The sequence below is a fragment of the Ascidia mentula genome, chromosome 8 (genome assembly GCF_947561715.1).
Source record: "Ascidia mentula chromosome 8, kaAscMent1.1, whole genome shotgun sequence".
NCBI classification, from domain to species: domain Eukaryota; kingdom Metazoa; phylum Chordata; class Ascidiacea; order Phlebobranchia; family Ascidiidae; genus Ascidia; species Ascidia mentula.
The window spans coordinates 993,004-1,010,643 of NC_138573.1; the positions used below are offsets into that span (position 1 = coordinate 993,004).

The 17,640-nt window shown below is 41.7% G+C and overlaps 2 protein-coding genes and 13 non-coding genes across 15 annotated transcripts in view; 14 read left to right on the top strand and 1 right to left on the bottom strand.

Moving 5' to 3' along the window:
* The first annotated feature begins 2,103 nt into the window (after nucleotides 1-2,103).
* LOC145911464 (uncharacterized) lies at nucleotides 2,104-4,686 on the top strand. The gene is made up of 5 exons (XM_082998802.1): nucleotides 2,104-2,271; nucleotides 2,616-2,827; nucleotides 2,984-3,122; nucleotides 3,430-3,602; nucleotides 3,919-4,686. Exons 1-5 carry the CDS (start codon nucleotides 2,138-2,140, stop codon nucleotides 4,476-4,478), a joined length of 1,218 nt encoding a protein of 405 aa, XP_082854928.1. The 5' UTR covers nucleotides 2,104-2,137; the 3' UTR covers nucleotides 4,479-4,686.
* A 1,128-nt stretch (nucleotides 4,687-5,814) lies between these two features.
* The window catches only part of LOC145911681 (uncharacterized), a 33,307-nt gene continuing 21,481 nt past the window's right edge, over nucleotides 5,815-17,640 (bottom strand). The window contains exons 2-7 of the mRNA XM_082999094.1: nucleotides 9,566-9,952; nucleotides 9,153-9,325; nucleotides 7,617-7,932; nucleotides 7,000-7,168; nucleotides 6,713-6,918; nucleotides 5,815-6,531 (exon numbers count right to left, since the gene is read on the bottom strand). Of these exons, the coding sequence (XP_082855220.1) occupies nucleotides 6,432-6,531; nucleotides 6,713-6,918; nucleotides 7,000-7,168; nucleotides 7,617-7,932; nucleotides 9,153-9,325; nucleotides 9,566-9,952 (1,351 nt within the window). The 3' untranslated portion in view covers nucleotides 5,815-6,431. The remainder of the gene's footprint in view (nucleotides 6,532-6,712; nucleotides 6,919-6,999; nucleotides 7,169-7,616; nucleotides 7,933-9,152; nucleotides 9,326-9,565; nucleotides 9,953-17,640) is intronic.
* On the top strand, nucleotides 11,563-11,634 carry Trnah-gug (transfer RNA histidin (anticodon GUG)). Its single transcript has one exon. It is a non-coding gene; the product is annotated as a tRNA-His (tRNA).
* Nucleotides 11,761-11,832, top strand: Trnal-caa (transfer RNA leucine (anticodon CAA)). Its single transcript has one exon. It is a non-coding gene; the product is annotated as a tRNA-Leu (tRNA).
* On the top strand, nucleotides 11,838-11,909 carry Trnah-gug (transfer RNA histidin (anticodon GUG)). The gene has a single exon. It is a non-coding gene; the product is annotated as a tRNA-His (tRNA).
* On the top strand, nucleotides 12,113-12,184 carry Trnah-gug (transfer RNA histidin (anticodon GUG)). The gene has a single exon. It is a non-coding gene; the product is annotated as a tRNA-His (tRNA).
* Trnah-gug (transfer RNA histidin (anticodon GUG)) lies at nucleotides 13,603-13,674 on the top strand. Its single transcript has one exon. It is a non-coding gene; the product is annotated as a tRNA-His (tRNA).
* Trnah-gug (transfer RNA histidin (anticodon GUG)) lies at nucleotides 13,878-13,949 on the top strand. Its single transcript has one exon. It is a non-coding gene; the product is annotated as a tRNA-His (tRNA).
* On the top strand, nucleotides 14,151-14,222 carry Trnah-gug (transfer RNA histidin (anticodon GUG)). The gene has a single exon. It is a non-coding gene; the product is annotated as a tRNA-His (tRNA).
* Nucleotides 14,698-14,769, top strand: Trnaq-cug (transfer RNA glutamine (anticodon CUG)). The gene has a single exon. It is a non-coding gene; the product is annotated as a tRNA-Gln (tRNA).
* Trnah-gug (transfer RNA histidin (anticodon GUG)) lies at nucleotides 14,972-15,043 on the top strand. The gene has a single exon. It is a non-coding gene; the product is annotated as a tRNA-His (tRNA).
* Trnah-gug (transfer RNA histidin (anticodon GUG)) lies at nucleotides 15,247-15,318 on the top strand. Its single transcript has one exon. It is a non-coding gene; the product is annotated as a tRNA-His (tRNA).
* Nucleotides 15,521-15,592, top strand: Trnah-gug (transfer RNA histidin (anticodon GUG)). Its single transcript has one exon. It is a non-coding gene; the product is annotated as a tRNA-His (tRNA).
* Trnah-gug (transfer RNA histidin (anticodon GUG)) lies at nucleotides 15,792-15,863 on the top strand. The gene has a single exon. It is a non-coding gene; the product is annotated as a tRNA-His (tRNA).
* On the top strand, nucleotides 16,617-16,688 carry Trnah-gug (transfer RNA histidin (anticodon GUG)). Its single transcript has one exon. It is a non-coding gene; the product is annotated as a tRNA-His (tRNA).

The following is a 17,640-nucleotide window of genomic DNA, read 5'->3' on the forward strand; positions in this document are numbered from 1 at the left end:
AACTGTGTAATCTGCGGCGTACGACCTAAGAATTGAAGGCTGTGATCCTGTAGTTGACGCAGCTTTAAAGTTTAGAAGGTCGAATCTAGAGGAGAAGTTTCAATATGGATGTCACGCGCCACTATATGTCAAGGCGTCTGGCTGTCGAAACCACGTATTTCTTTGTAGTGAGGAAATGATCTGTAATGTAACAAGCTTGTACAGATTACTCCATGACGTATATAATAGGAATGTAAGCCCAAGGTCAAGTACAACAAAGCGTGTAGCAATATGAAAGGAAACCAAACAACTTTTTGGAGTTTAGACTTAATTACATTTGCGGAAAGATAAGTTTTCGAGGTTAAAATCCGATTCCCATGGACGGAATTGGGGAGTGATTCACGGAATCGGTTACCAGCAATTAAACTTAATTAAATGCAATTTTGACAGACAATGTATGTTGACTCTTGGGAATTTAAAGCACGGGAATTGATTGCCAATGTGGTTTACCAGAAATATAGCCTAGGACAATATACTGTCGTAAGGACCTGCGTAGGCTGAATAGTGGAAAGATAAATGTAAGGAAAGGTTACACTTTGCATGTTTGAAATTTGCGTATACAGAGCATCGTGACGCTCAGACCCTCTCGTTACCTAGAAGTTAGAAATAGAACAATTATCATACCTTCACGCTATGCTAAAGTACAGTAGACAGGCATTGCACGTTGAAGAAGTATCAGACAGCGTCACTATGTACGCATCATAAAACTCCAATTATGCAACACTTCCCTATAAGGGACAAGATTTCGTGCAGCTGTAGTGTGTAAATATAGGTTAGACAGAGTATTATGACCGAGAATTGGCATACATGTCACTAGCCGTGGTGTTAACAGTATAGATTTCATGAGGCAAAGGTAATATTAAAAACACACCAAAAATCATTTCATCACAACTAAAACCGTCGTTTCATGTGTAAGTAAGGTTTGGTCATTAATCACTACCACTTAATAGTTTTGTCGTGTTGATATTTTACACCTCTGGCTGCCTCCAAACCATGTATATACTGGATGAAATTTCCGCTACGTACAGGAAGCTCTAGCTTACAAGTGATTAATGGTTTATGTGCAAGTATAAACTCAAGAGGGAAACGATCAGCTCCCGTGTTTGTTGACGGTTAGACAAAATACAATGGCTCACTGTAGACGGTTTTTGAAGGCGGGAAAATGTGTTTGTTATAAGAGCAGGATGATCTACATTTTCTGGGGGGTTTACAAACAGACGATCGAAATCGCACGACGCGTTTAAAACAGTCAAAACTATGTAACAGTGTTGCATGGCCTGCAATTTTAATTATGCATGTAATTTGAGTTTGCAATGTAATGACATCCAGGTACAAGCAGGTTTACTGTACGTAGGTTGGCCTGGTCAGAAAGGGTCCGTTGGACAGTTATCCGGGTTTGCAATGGTGTTACTTTTAATTTTAATAGACGACCAGACAGGTCAAAGCAGAACTTTTGGTTTTAAATAGCTAAGAATATACGTCTTTTTCAAGCCTTCACACGGTTGTTTGCTGATTGTTGGAGAAAGGTATAGCAGCTAGCCATGTAAACAAGTTACACAGAGTAGATTAAGTTTGCTTAATTTGCTTTATTCAATAAATAAAAAAGAAACATATCCTCCTGCTCACAATCACCAGCAACAGCAGCCACAGAAAACAATGCGTTTCTAAAAATTCGTATTAAAAACGCTGACCAATTATCCACGATACATGGATTATTCGACTCTTCATGTTTTCGAAGTTTGTCTGAGGCAACGCTAGATTAGGTTTGGATTCAAGCAGCGGAAGTTGGTTTTAGGGTCTAGGAGGGACGATTAAACTCGACAATACCTTTAAGAAAAAAGCACTGACGTGGGAGCTGTATTAAAGCGGGCTTGGTCCTGGTCGGTCCGTAATATGGTTATGGAGTGAGGTTTTAAACAAACAAAGAAATTTAGTGGCATGCAATTGGTACTAATTGTGCCAAGTTGGCGTTTTTAATTTTTGATGTTGTCGTCAGTTAATGTGTTCTGACAGATGCATTCACAAACAAAATAACGATCATGGAACTTTTCTCCGCACAGGATCAGAGCCACAACAACTAGACAGGAAACCACGAACAATGAATAATTTTACACTGAACGCCAGCATCGTATGCGTTCCTCAGGACACCAACTACCTATTTGCAGAACTCATCGCAACTCTTATATCTCTTCCAATAAACATATTTCTCATAGCTTGTGTAATAGCCTACAGGTAAGTTGTTTTTGCGAAGATTAACCAATTAAACATGCAGTTGGGATGGGTTAATGGGTACCAATTAGCATGGTATAAATATGACGCGGTTTTGAAGTAACTTGTTGGCCGGGAGGTTACCATGCACCAGTCATAACCGAACACGGTGAACTTCAAAAAATAAGTGTTGTTGTTTTTCGTGTAACTTGAAATTAATGATTTTTTCAATTCTTTAACAGGTTTTGACCCGTTAAGTTTTTAGTGAAGGTTTTCATCACTATATTTAGCGCCTTAAAAGCAATGTTGCATACTGTGGGAAATGCTCTAACGACATCAATTATTAAACCATTCGTTGTTTTGCACAGACACAAGCTGAGCACTCAAGTTGTGAATATTTACGCAACTAATGTGCTGATAGCGATTACCGTGAGCACGATCACTCGTTGTTTTGACTGTGTGTGGTGCTACTACGGATTCGGGTCACCGTCCTACCCCAGCCCAGGACCAATGGGATATCACAGCTTAACTATGAAGCTGTGGGCGTTTCAGAAAACCCTGGTGGTCTGCACTTATACCAGTAAGTCTGGGTTATGCTGTGAGTTGCACAAGGCACCTGAAATTTCAAACAGCAATTGTCGATTAATCTTAATCCTTTATACGAAAAAAATGTAACCAACGCGAAAATATTGTTAGACCTAAAAAAAATCGTTTAACAGTTGTTCTATGTATGTAGTAATTTCGATGACAATTGCTCTGGTCATTCTGTCGCTGCGATCTAAAGTGTTTCGCGTTCACCGCACGGTGGCAGGCGTGAGCGAGAGTGACGAAAACTCTGAACTTCCGGCAGTGAATCCAGAAGCAAAAAGATCAAGGTGAGACAACTTCTCAAAGGTTAAATTAGACGAATGGCCACTGTTTCGAGCCATGAGGTCACATCAGTGCAGTTTGGTGTGACTGTGGACGATCTTTCCAGGAAAACGACCAAGCAAAGATTTTGTGGTGACTATACATCATCCATTGGGCACGCGGAAACACTTTGGCCGAGCAAAAGCTAAACCAATAGTACTGTTAGGCCCCGTTATGGGTCGAAGCAGAGGCCATCTGTATGTAGTTTACAGAATTCATATTATTGGCGTGTGCTGATTTACACTTTTATAACTACCACTATCGTGTTCACAGCTGTGTCTGTTGGACGAACAAAACATACAGGCTACGTTTGTCTATCGCCCTCTCGTGGTGTATTCCGTTGACTTTCACCGTATTTGAAGTGATTTTCGAACCTTGCACTCAAAAGTGCGTGTGCCTCTACCAGTACGTTGTGCTTGGAGACCGGACACGGACATGTGGAAACGGTAGGTTTGTAGGTGTTGAGATGTCAACACATGAATCGTTTGGTAGCGACTGCAAGCAACCAGGACTCAGTTTAGACCAACCAATTAACGTCAAGAATCAACAGGTGTCACATTTCATATGCAAACGTTACTGCATCTAAATTACCGTAAATTTGAACCAAAATGGTATTTAGGTAAATTTGAGCCAATACAAGCACTTCTTTCTAATAATTTTTATTGTACCTAAAGTTTAACATTTTAAAAGTTACTTTTTTACTGACTTTGGGAACATTCCCTTCACCACCATGATCCGAAGTAACGACTTAATTGCTTGTAGGTTGTTCGGTTATATGGCCCCCCGTCAGCAACTACTTTTTATCATTTGGTTGTGTCGTTTGGGTTATATCCGCCATAATGTTGGTGGCACTCCTAGTGAGATCAGAGTTCGATTTTACGCGCGTTCGAAACAAGATGGCCGCGTCACGCCTGCCCTCCCAACGCCCCCGACCTTCTAAACAACTTTCACCATTCGAGATTGATCAGCAGCGTTATGACATCACAGAACCCTACATCAATGAAGAGCCGCGAAGAAGCGATACTGCGACGGCGAGACACCACCAAAGCTTCCTTGTATTAGATTCACTGGCGCAGCAGCTCCAGTGGATGAAGGTGGTGTGCGCGCTTTACATAGTCGGCACTGGTTGCATGGTTGGTCTTGCCATTTACACACTTGCAACAAAAGATTATTCTTCACTTGCTGGCAAGGGTGATCAGGTCATATTCATATTTCTAATACCGACTCTGAGCGAAACGATTGCGTCGATTGTGATCTGCACAAAGTTGCCCCGTTTAAGGCAAGCTGTACGCTCGATGGTGTTAAAAATATTTTCCTGTTAGATTGATTTCATTTATGTTAAAATTAGCACATTATATTTGAAGTCAATTCGATTTATTGTGGAAATTGCTTCTTCTGTGAGCAATGTAAAAAAATCTGTTTGACGTATAAAGTGTTAATATGTGTATATTACCATTGATGAAGTGTTGTTTTTACTGTGCCACATGTTTGTGAACTGAGTTGTAGCCTCATTTCAAATCAATGACGTAGACCATCACGAGAAATAATTTTTCTGTTAAATTTTGGAATATTATGTTCTGTGTAGTGTTTTGTTTTCGACAAATATGCGGACACAATATTTTATACTACCCTGTGTTAAGGCTTACTGACGGAAAGTAAAAAAAAGGCGGTACAAACAATTCTCATTCTTTCTAAGCCAGCAAGTGTTAAGCTGTTTTTAAAAATGTTTTTAATACAAATGTGCTTGGAAAAAAATCTTGTCACAACACAATCAAACCTTATAAAGCATCGGTAGCTACCTCAGACAAAGTAACACAATTGTCCCTGTCCGTGTTGGTAATATATATATATATAAAACAGTCACAATGCACCACAGCATATAAAGCAAATTGTCTTGACAAAATTGGGCAAATATTAGGTTTTCAGATAGTCTAATACGACCTTCGAAAGATCAGTCTCAAGGTCAAGCAGCAGGGGTGTCGTGACATCGCAAACCCCAAAAACCAAACAGGACGTCCCATTTACACTAACGTGATTTGCGAGGTGTTATACATTACTGTAATGTGTCACGTTGCAAAAGTAAATTAGCAACATCGTTAATATTACGCATACCTGCACCAAACGATAAAAAGTAACTTACCTTCGCAATCAGTTTGCTTTTCGTTCCAAATATAATCCAACATGGCTGTCTGTCAAGCAAACTGAGCAAAATATCTTTAAACAACGCATTAACAATCTCCACGGTCTGCATTACAATTCACCTGTAGTACCACAACAAACACAATATCAGCACTTTTTGCCGCTCGCACTCACAGCAAAACGTTCAAATAAATTACTTGCCAGGCATTTTTCCTTGGGCACGCAAGGCTTGTTTTTTATTGGAACGAAATACGCCGATTGTGACGTAACAGTAGCAATTGCGCTTTGTACTGTGTTGTTGAGATTTCTATTTAAAATGGTTCCTTTTTGTGTAAAAGCATCTTTTTAAAACCTTAGAAATGGCCAGTCATCATTGCAAAATTTAACTGCAATTTCGTTTTAGTAGACAGTACAAAGTTTCCACGGCTAGGGCTGAGAAGTGATTTTTATTACATATCTGTGAAACAACAATTCTCACACAATAACAATGACACGAAAAACCTCACACAAAATGGGTACTAAAGTTAATTTTTTAGTTTCGTTGTAGGGTATTGCATACACATGAATATGCAAAGTAGCCCCAAGTTTATATCCATCTGTCCATCCATATTTTAACCAGCTTCATTTATGTGCAGGCAAACACATTGCAAAAAGGTGTGGCTTGGCTTAGGGATTCAAAACTTCATTATAACGTTTAAAAAGCGTTACACATCTGATGAGTACAAGCATAATGAACACATGATATTGCTTGTATTATATGCTAAGGTAATGATAGCCAAACCCTCTACGCACGACGCATGCAGTGGTGGTTGTAATTTTTTCCTAACTGTGAACCTCTGTAGAGTAAAGAACTTAAAGAAGTTTTTCTTCAAGTTTATGCCGCGGTCACCTCCTATTGGCGTATTTTTATTGAGCGTTGACAGTCTATAACGCATGTAGTTAAAAACGAACAACAAAATGTTCTGAAGGAAAAAGTATGTGCGGAATCACACCCACAAAATGATTTTAATTGATCATTTGGGACATTGACAAAAAACACTTTCACACGATTAAGCTTTGATCAGTCTGTGGCGACCAATATACGTGCTGTCTATAAAGCAAATTAACCTTAACCTATCGGCACAAAGAACATATACTCAAATCGATTTGGTAGTTGATGCTCCTCTGCTTACGTCATTGCGCTTTGTACCTCCTCCAGGCTTGGCCACCTGCAGCGCTAGAGAGATGAAGGCTTGCCTAAAACAAAATATTTTTTAGGGTCAAACTAGCTCTATATATTGTTGGTAGACGAATGTTGTGCTGAAGAAGTTTTGTTAAGGGTGTTTAAACTTTAGGGTAAAAGTTGGTTAACTATTTGATCAAAAAATTAGAACCAAATGGAAAAAAAATTATAAGAAGACATCCAAGAAACTCAAACCTTATTCCAGGCAGGCACTTTGCCAGCAAAAATGGGCAGATCCAGCAGTAGACAAACGTGACACAGAGACACGTGTTTCCAAGTACCATGCTGGGATTTTCCAGTGAGAAATAATCGTACAAGACAAGGGCCATCACTGGAGCTGTGCTGAACACGAAGAGGGCGATTATCCAGATTATGAAGCGGAGGCTACTGAGGGTTCGACGCTGTTGAAAAAAATTAAGGCCTAACGGGTTCGAAAGAAAAAAGGGAGAAAAATAAGCAGAGCAAAGATGACAAGTTCTTACCAATACTTGATGGGACCTGATCAGTGATCTGTGACGTGTTTCCTTGACGTCAACTACGGGCATTATTACGTCATCGCTAGCAAGTTTAGTGGTGACAGAAATAGTTTGGTCGGTGTAAGCTTTCAAAGATTTGTCAATCCTAGGCCGGCTGCTGTTCTCCTTTTTCACTCTGCAACGCGATCAGGAGCCAAAAGAACATTGAAAACATTTTTACGGCTTTCGCAAAGTTTAATGGTAGAAATATATGAGTTTATGAAGATATCACAATCACAGAAACGTTCATTTCGGGCAATTATCTGTCAGTCTTGGTTTGTAAGACAAATAATCGTCAGGACAAGTTGCAACAGAGTGGGAAATGATTCCAAAGATCAATCGACAAGTTTATGAAGGTAATTATTACGATAATTGAGTCCTTAGTGTTAATGACGTCATTTGTTTTTAAGTTTTTCTCGTATTGACAAATAATGATGTATTTTTTTCCAATTTTAAGCAATTGCACTCACAAAGCTGTACGGTTCGACAAACACACGAGCAACTTGCTTTATCCAAGCCGAGAAAAAAAAATAAAGTTTCAATTTTGTTGGTTAGTAGACGTTCCTTACTCTTAAAAAATATACCTTATGCTGCAGTAGCGAAAGTGCCGCTTGGTGTCGCGGACGGTGCGCCACAAGATGGCGACAACGACAATGACGGAGATGGACCACAGGCCGATGCTGACGACCATCCAGTCATAACGCATGGGGGGCCACACCCGGGAACACACCCTCTCTGACCTGGAATCGAGCTGGTGTCTGGCGTAGCAACCAGATAAACACGTGCATGAGTAAGCACAACTCCATCCCAAGGGGGCGCTCGTCACGAAAATCAACGGGAGAATCCACGAGAGGGCAATCAAGATCCACGTCCGTCTGTGGCGCCTCTTGCGGTTAAAACCTACAATGGTTTCGTGGTTAATTGTGATTGGCGTTCTGTTTTTATTCTTGATTTAATTCATTTATTTTGTTGGCGTTTTCGTTTCGACGAGGTTTACTTTGGCTAGCACGGGTGGGGAATCACCTGCTACATGGGTGCCTGATTCAATATCCTCTAAGATTTTCTCTGTACCCATGCCATTGTACCTTCCTTCATTCTTGTTTTTCGTGTGAAATGGGAAAAAAAATTCGCCTTTTTCCAACGTCACTTGTTGTGCGTGACACAGGTGAACATTTAATAGTTGTTGTTTCACTTTTTCCTTATAATAGTAGAACTTATGACGCTGTTTAGCGAAACATGTTTTCTTTAAAATAAAACTACGTATGGGCACGAGGTCATTTTATATTGCAGTAACATATTGGTTTCATGGCTTAAATAACCATCACAGAATAAGTGCGCGCTTGGCATTTGCGTGTGAGTGAAACATTTCCAATCTGTCACCAAGTCTTTGCAAGAGTGCTGCAATAAAATGTTGGTACACATTCATGCTTTTAAACTTTGCAATAGAGTGATCACTGTGACTGATGAGCTGGTTCTCACAAATTCTGCCTTATCAGCATCACTTCCTCATGAGCTTTATCGCGCGTTACAAATCTTTGATTGACGTTTCCCCGGACTTTGAGTGAGTTGTCGCTAAGTGCAAGCACGCAAATTTTCGACAGGCAGACAAAACTGGTGTTTTACCACCACATGGAATGTGATTGTTTGGAGTTATGACCAAGCCGCTTTGTTACATAAAATCTGACTTAAGTACAAGTAAAGGTAACTCGCTAAAATAAAGTTAAAGCGATTTTATCAAGTTGCAACCTGGACTAAACATAAATGGCCGCCTTTTTTCTTTTTTTCCATGAAACTTAGTGTTGGAAAGTTTTGTTGTCAGAACCGCACTGACAGCATGAAATATTGATAATGCCAATGCGAGGCTAAACTTAATGAATTGATTTTTGGCTGCGAGGACAGTAAACGTTAAGATCGAGATACGAGAGCTGGGATCGCCAAATATAAAGGGCCTGCGCAGAGAACCTGCCTTGCTATGCTTAAGCATGTAACCCCGTTCTTGCAACGTTAACATGCGATTCAGGCAACGTATTAACACACAGTAAGATTCGAGTGGCTTTATACATCAAACAGGAACAATACAAAGTGTTTACCCGTTACCCGTTTGTTACTCGAGTACTCACCCGCCAATAGTTTAGCGAGTTTTCTTCCCTCGTCAACAGTCGAGTCGCTTCCCGCGTTTAATTCGAGAGCACGTGACCCGAAAAGCAGTGGAGCGTGAGTGGTATCCCGGATGGAGGAAACGAGGATTCCGATGTTGCCACAAATAATCAGGAACATCGCGGTTACCAGCGCTCTGTGACATCATAAACAGTTATTTATTCGCAAATAATCCAAATTGTGGTATTCATTTATTCGAAACATGAGATTAATGTAAAGCTTGGCGGTAAATTGAACTGTTTTACAGTGGGATTGTGGAGATGTGATGATTTGATTTTAACCATGGATATTTGCATGTTTCGCTTACAACATGATTTTCATCTTGGCGTTTATTGATTACAATATATTTGAATATTTGAAAAAACTGATTGTTTACCGGTAGAAGGACCACCAAACTCTGACGTCATCACGGACTGCCCCCTCGTGGTCGTGGCCCATCCCCCTCTTTCCGTCCAAGACGAAGTACAGACTAAGAATTTGATAGAACGCAAGCAGCGAGAATACCACGTTGGCGAGCAATGTGCTGCCCACGTGCACGTAAACGTTATTCTGACGTAATTTACTTCTGTATGAGATCAGAGCCATGAGGACAATGCCGTTTATGACGATTGAAACGGAGGGAAGAGCGGCGAAAATGAGGAAAACCGGGGTCCGTCGATTTTGGCAGTGCGTTGCGTTTACATCGGTTGAGACAGTGGTGGTGGGCATTGCACGGCCCGTTGTGAAGTTTGTTGAATGCATCATTATGGCAAACCTTACAATTCTACAACAAATAAATAAACAGGAATTAAACTAAACCCGTTAAGAGCTAAAGTGTACCCACGAGTTTTACATTGAAAATACTTTTCTGTCACAAACTTTCCTATCTAAACGAGCAGGAGTTATAAATAAACACAATTGTTAAAACGACTTCTTTATTCCTGCATAACTTCATGACGTAACGAAGCGATTTGGCGAAAACCGTAAGGTGAAGGGTTTTAATATCCGACAGATCGCTATGCCATCGACATACTCCTGACATAATTTAGTTTAGTGTTGACCCAATCTGCAGAAAAAAAAATCTATGTTTTGTTTATTGAAACGTTTCGTCATTTGTCAACTCCTGGCATCAGACGTTTAATAAAATGGCGTTTGCGGTCCGGCTCAACTGTCATAGTTTGATGTTAATTTAAAAATAGTCCTTACAAAAACATATCACACCATCCAAGAGATAACAACGTCATGTTTAGCATACGTCACAGAACCGATGACGTCATTTTTGTCGAAAAGTATATAACACATATTAATGTTGTATATATACAATAAGAACCTGCACATTTTGCCATTCTTTGACAAATCACAGATACAGTCTCAAAAACTCTGACCAGTAACATACCATTGTTGCCTAAACAGCATTATTGCTGGTTCACAAAAATATTCGCTTCACGAACCAAATACTGGCGTCGAAATGATCTTCATTTAGTTCTAAACTGAAATATTACACGAAAATATCAACGCCAAAACCCACTAGTTTCAAACGACAATTTGCATCTACTCCATTCAGCAATCACGAAGAAGAATGCAGAGCAGAGCAGGTGGTAAATGAGGTTTCCCTTTCCCCCCACTCGCTGTTAACGTGCCCTTTCATGCCTTCTTCCCACACTCAGCATGACACATGCATCTGATGTAGTTAACCGGTTATGAACAATATGTTTCAAACCTCTGCAGATATTGCAGTTTTGAATGACATGTAGATCACGCAACTTGTGAATTCACATAATTCACATAATTTATTTGTACTCGTCTTATTGGCAAGTACAACTTTGCGAACTGAATGCACAAAAGAAACGAGAACTGACCAGCTAAAAAACGAAAGTGGTGACCGGAGAAAGTGGAAGAATCAAATTATGAAGGGACAAAAGTTAAGAAAGTAGAAGTCATTGTTGGAAAGAAAAGAAAAAAACACACACAAAAAAGCACTGATGCAGATAACACAATGACTGTAAAAACAACAAGTTTATCTTCAACGCATGCTGTTGGCGGCAATTTACTGCCATGATTGGTTGAGGAAGTCAAGCGAGCCGCACACCATAAACATACCTGAGGAATGTACACATCAAGGCACGTGGAGTTACTTGCAGATAAAGTGTTCTTACATAGCACAACCAAGGTTCGAATCCTGGTCACAGCAAGCTTTTGAGTATTCTTTGTTCTTCAAATTCAAATATTTTGTTCACACTCAAACATAGTATTCCACTTTTCGAAGTTGGAGATGAAAATTTGGGTATTTAATCAGATTTTCTTTCACCAAAACAGCAGCAGAGTGGCGCAGCGGAAGCGTGCTGGGCCCATAACCCAGAGGTCGATGGATCGAAACCATCCTCTGCTACATAGGCTGTGATCGTATAGTGGTTAGTACTTCACGTTGTGGCCGTGACAACCCAGGTTCGAATCCTGGTCACAGCAAGCTTTTGAGTATTCTTTGTTCTTCAAATTCAAATATTTTGTTCACACTCAAGCAGAGCATTCCACTTTTCGAAGTTGGAGGTGAAAATTTGGATATTTAATCAGATTTTGTTTCACCAAACCAGCAGCAGAGTGGCGCAGCGGAAGCGTGCTGGGCCCAAAACCCAGAGGTCGATGGATCGAAACCATCCTCTGCTACATACGCTGTGATCGTATAGTGGTTAGTACTTCACGTTGTGGCCGTGACAACCCAGGTTCGAATCCTGGTCACAGCAAGCTTTTAAGTATTCCTTTTTCTTTCATTTCAATTATTTTGTTCACACTTTAACATAGCATTCCACTTTTCGAAGTTGGAGACGAAAAATTGGGTATTTAATCAGATTTTGTTTCACCAAGCCAGCAGCAGAGTGGCGCAGCGGAAGCGTGCTGGGCCCATAACCCAGAGGTCGATGGATCGAAACCATCCTCTGCTACATACGCTGTGATCGTATAGTGGTTAGTACTTCACGTTGTGGCCGTGACAACCCAGGTTCGAATCCTGGTCACAGCAAGCTTTTGAGTATTCTTTGTTCTTCAAATTCAAATATTTTGTTCACACTCGAGCAGAGCATTCCACTTTTCGAAGTTGGAGACGAAAATTTGGATATTTAATCAGATTTTGTATCACCACGCCAGCAGCAGAGTGGCGCAGCGGAAGCGTGCTGGGCCCATAACCCAGAGGTCGATGGATCGAAACCATCCTCTGCTACATACGCTGTGATCGTATAGTGGTTAGTACTTCACGTTGTGGCCGTGACAACCCAGGCTCGAATCCTGGTCATAGCAAGATTTTAAGTATTCCTTTTTCTTTCATTTCAATTATTTTGTTCACACTTAAACATAGCATTCCACTTTTCGAAGTTGGAGACGAAAATTTGTGTATTTAATCAGATTTTGTTTCACCAAGCCAGCAGCAGATTGGCGCAGCGGAAGCGTGCTGGGCCCATAACACAGAGGTCGATGGATCGAAACCATCCTCTGCTACATACGCTGTGATCGTATATTGGTTAGTACTTCACGTTGTGGCCGTGACAACCCAGGTTCGAATCCTGGTCACAGCAAGCTTTTAAGTATTCCTTTTTCTTTCATATCAATTATTTTGTTCACAGTTAAACATAGCATTCCACTTTTCGAAGTTGGAGACGAAAATTTGGGTATTTAATCAGATTTTGTTTCACCAAGCTTTTGTGTATTCTTTGTTCTTAAAATTCAAATATTTTTTTACCGCCAGAGAGAGCACACCACTTTCCAAGTTAGAAGTAAAAATTTGGATATTTAATCAGATTTTTTCCCACCAAGCCAGCAGCAGAGTGGCGCAGCGGAAGCGTGCTGGGCCCATAACCCAGAGGTCGATGGATCGAAACCATCCTCTGCTACATACGCTGTGATCGTATAGTGGTTAGTACTTCACGTTGTGGCCGTGACAACCCAGGTTCGAAGCCTGGTCACAGCAAGCTTTTGAGTATTCTTTGTTCTTCAAATTCAAATATTTTGTTCACACTCGAGCAGAGCATTCCACTTTTCGACGTTGGAGGTGAAAATTTGGATATTTAATCAGATTTTCTTTCAACCAGCCAGCAGCAGAGTGGCGCAGCGGAAGCGTGCTGGGCCCATAACCCAGAGGTCAATGGATCGAAACCATCCTCTGCTACATACGCTGTGATCGTATAGTGGTTAGTACTTCACGTTGTGGCCGTGACAACCCAGGTTCGAATCCCGGTCACAGCAAGCTTTTGAGTATTCTTTGTTCTAAAAATTCAAATATTTTTTTACCGCCAGACATAGCACTCCACTTTCCAAGTTAGAAGTAAAAATTTGGATATTTAATCAGATTTTGTTCCACCAAGTCAGCAGCAGAGTGGCGCAGCGGAAGCGTGCTGGGCCCATAACCCAGAGGTCGATGGATCGAAACCATCCTCTGCTACATACGCTGTGATCGTATAGTGGTTAGTACTTCACGTTGTGGCCGTGACAACCCAGGTTCGAATCCTGGTCACAGCAAGCTTTTGAGTATTCTTTGTTCTTCAAATTCAAATATTTTGTTCACACTCGAGCAGAGCATTCCACTTTTCGACGTTGGAGGTGAAAATTTGGATATTTAATCAGATTTTCTTTCAACCAGCCAGCAGCAGAGTGGCGCAGCGGAAGCGTGCTGGGCCCATAACCCAGAGGTCGATGGATCGAAACCATCCTCTGCTACATACGCTGTGATCGTATAGTGGTTAGTACTTCACGTTGTGGCCGTGACAACCCAGGTTCGAATCCTGGTCACAGCAAGCTTTTGAGTATTCTTTGTTCTTCAAATTCAAAAAAATTTTTACCGGCAGACAGAGCACTCCACATTCCAAGTTGGAAGTAAAAATTTGGATATTTAATCAGATTTTGTTCCACCAAGCCAGCAGCAGAGTGGCGCAGCGGAAGCGTGCTGGGCCCATAACCCAGAGGTCGATGGATCGAAACCATCCTCTGCTACATACGCTGTGATCGTATAGTGGTTAGTACTTCACGTTGTGGCCGTGACAACCCAGGTTCGAATCCTGGTCACAGCAAGCTTTTGAGTATTCTTTGTTCTTAAAATTCAAATAATTTTTTTACCGCCAGACAGAGCACTCCACATTCCAAGTTGGAAGTAAAAATTTGGATATTTAATCAGATTTTGTTCCACCAAGCCAGCAGCAGAGTGGCGCAGCGGAAGCGTGCTGGGCCCATAACCCAGAGGTCGATGGATCGAAACCATCCTCTGCTACATACGCTGTGATCGTATAGTGGTTAGTACTTCACGTTGTAGCCGTGACAACCCAGGGTCGAATCCTGGTCACAGCAAGCTTTTGAGTATTCTTTGTTCTTCAAATTCAAAAAATTTTTTACCGGCAGACAGAGCACTCCACATTCCAAGTTGGAAGTAAAAATTTGGATATTTAATCAGATTTTGTTCCACCAAGCCAGCAGCAGAGTGGCGCAGCGGAAGCGTGCTGGGCCCATAACCCAGAGGTCGATGGATCGAAACCATCCTCTGCTACATACGCTGTGATCGTATAGTGGTTAGTACTTCACGTTCTGGCCGTGACAACCCAGGTTCGAATCCTGGTCACAGCAAGCTTTTGAGTATTCTTTGTTCTTAAAATTCAAATAATTTTTTTACCGCCAGACAGAGCACTCCACATTCCAAGTTGGAAGTAAAAATTTGGATATTTAATCAGATTTTGTTCCACCAAGCCAGCAGCAGAGTGGCGCAGCGGAAGCGTGCTGGGCCCATAACCCAGAGGTCGATGGATCGAAACCATCCTCTGCTACATACGCTGTGATCGTATAGTGGTTAGTACTTCACGTTGTGGCCGTGACAACCCAGGTTCGAATCCTGGTCACAGCAAGCTTTTAAGTATTCCTTTTTCTTTCATTTCAATTATTTTGTTCACACTTAAACATAGCATTCCACTTTTCGAAGTTGGAGACGAAAATTTGGGTATTTAATCAGATTTTGTTTCACCAAGCCAGCAGCACAGTGGCGCAGCGGAAGCGTGCTGGGCCCATAACCCAGAGGTCGATGGATCGAAACCATCCTCTGCTACATACGCTGTGATCGTATAGTGGTTAGTACTTCACGTTGTGGCCGTGACAACCCAGGTTCGAATCCTGGTCACAGCAAGCTTTTGAGTATTCTTTGTTCTTAAAATTCAAATAATTTTTTTACCGCCAGACAGAGCACTCCACATTCCAAGTTGGAAGTAAAAATTTGGATATTTAATCAGATTTTGTTCCACCAAGCCAGCAGCAGAGTGGCGCAGCGGAAGCGTGCTGGGCCCATAACCCAGAGGTCGATGGATCGAAACCATCCTCTGCTACATACGCTGTGATCGTATAGTGGTTAGTACTTCACGTTGTGGCCGTGACAACCCAGGTTCGAATCCTGGTCACAGCAAGCTTTTAAGTATTCCTTTTTCTTTCATTTCAATTATTTTGTTCACACATAAACATAGCATTCCACTTTTCGAAGTTGGAGACGAAAATTTGGGTATTTAATCAGATTTTGTTTCACCAAGCCAGCAGCACAGTGGCGCAGCACGCTGCTGCGCCCATAACCCAGAGGTCGTGGATCGAAACCATCCTCTGCTACATACGCTGTGATCGTATAGTGGTTAGTACTTCACGTTGTGGCCGTGACAACCCAGGTTCGAATCCTGGTCACAGCAAGGTTTTGAGTATTCTTTGTTCTTCAAATTCAAATATTTTGTTCACACTCGAGCAGAGCATTCCACTTTTCGACGTTGGAGGTGAAAATTTGGATATTTAATCAGATTTTCTTTCAACCAGCCAGCAGCAGAGTGGCGCAGCGGAAGCGTGCTGGGCCCATAACCCAGAGGTCGATGGATCGAAACCATCCTCTGCTACATACGCTGTGATCGTATAGTAGTTAGTACTTCACGTTGTGGCCGTGACAACCCAGGTTCGAATCCTGGTCACAGCAAGCCTTTGAGTATTCTTTGTTCTTCAAATTCAAATATTTTGTTCACACTCGAGCAGAGCATTCCACTTTTCGAAGTTGGAGACGAAAATTTGGATATTTAATCAGATTTTGTATCACCACGCCAGCAGCAGAGTGGCGCAGCGGAAGCGTGCTGGGCCCATAACCCAGAGGTCGATGGATCGAAACCATCCTCTGCTACATACGCTGTGATCGTATAGTGGTTAGTACTTCACGTTGTGGCCGTGACAACCCAGGCTCGAATCCTGGTCACAGCAAGCTTTTGAGTATTCTTTGTTCTTCAAATTCAAATATTTTGTTCACACTCGAGCAGAGCATTCCACTTTTCGACGTTGGAGGTGAAAATTTGGATATTTAATCAGATTTTCTTTCATCCAGCCAGCAGCAGAGTGGCGCAGCGGAAGCGTGCTGGGCCCATAACCCAGAGGTCGATGGATCGAAACCATCCTCTGCTACATACGCTGTGATCGTATAGTGGTTAGTACTTCACGTTGTGGCCGTGACAACCCAGGTTCGAATCCTGGTCACAGCAAGCTTTTGAGTATTCTTTGTTCTTCAAATTCAAATATTTTGTTCACACTCGAGCAGAGCATTCCCCTTTTCGAAGTTGGAGACGAAAATTTGGATATTTAATCAGATTTTGTATCACCACGCCAGCAGCAGAGTGGCGCAGCGGAAGCGTGCTGGGCCCATAACCCAGAGGTCGATGGATCGAAACCATCCTCTGCTACATACGCTGTGATCGTATAGTGGTTAGTACTTCACGTTGTGGCCGTGACAACCCAGGCTCGAATCCTGGTCACAGCAAGCTTTTAAATATTCCTTTTTCTTTCATTTCAAATATTTTGTTCACACTCAAACATAGCATTCCACTTTTCGAAGTTGGAGATGAAAATTTGGGTATTTAATCAAATTTTGTTTCACCAAGCCAGCAGCACAGTGGCGCAGCGGAAGCGTGTTGGGCCCATAACCCAGAGGTCGATGGATCGAAACCATCCTCTGCTACATACGCTGTGATCGTATCGTGGTTAGTACTTCACGTTGTGGCGGTGACAACCCAGGTTCGAATCCTGGTCACAGCAAGCTTTTGAGTATTCTTTGTTTTTCAAATTCAAATATTTTGTTCACACTCGAGCAGAGCATTCCACTTTTCGACGTTGGAGGTGAAAATTTGGATATTTAATCAGATTTTCTTTCAACCAGCCAGCACCAGAGTGGCGCAGCGGAAGCGTGCTGGGCCCATAACCCAGAGGTCGATGGATCGAAACCATCCTCTGCTACATACGCTGTGATCGTATAGTGGTTAGTACTTCACGTTGTGGCCGTGACAACCCAGGTTCGAATCCTGGTGACAGCAAGCTTTTGAGTATTCTTTGTTCTTCAAATTCAAATATTTTGTTCATACTCGAGCAGAGCATTCCACTTTTCGACGTTGGAGGTGAAAATTTGGATATTTAATCAGATTTTCCTTCAACCAGCCAGCA

Coding starts and splice junctions, on each gene's coding strand:
- LOC145911464 (XM_082998802.1), top strand. CDS start 2,138: ATGAATAATTTTACACTGAACGCCAGCATCGTATGCGTTCCTCAGGAC. Junction 2,272..2,615: donor GCTTGTGTAATAGCCTACAG/GTAAGTTGTTTT, acceptor TGTTTTGCACAG/ACACAAGCTGAGCACTCAAG. Junction 3,123..3,429: donor CCAGAAGCAAAAAGATCAAG/GTGAGACAACTT, acceptor TCGTGTTCACAG/CTGTGTCTGTTGGACGAACA.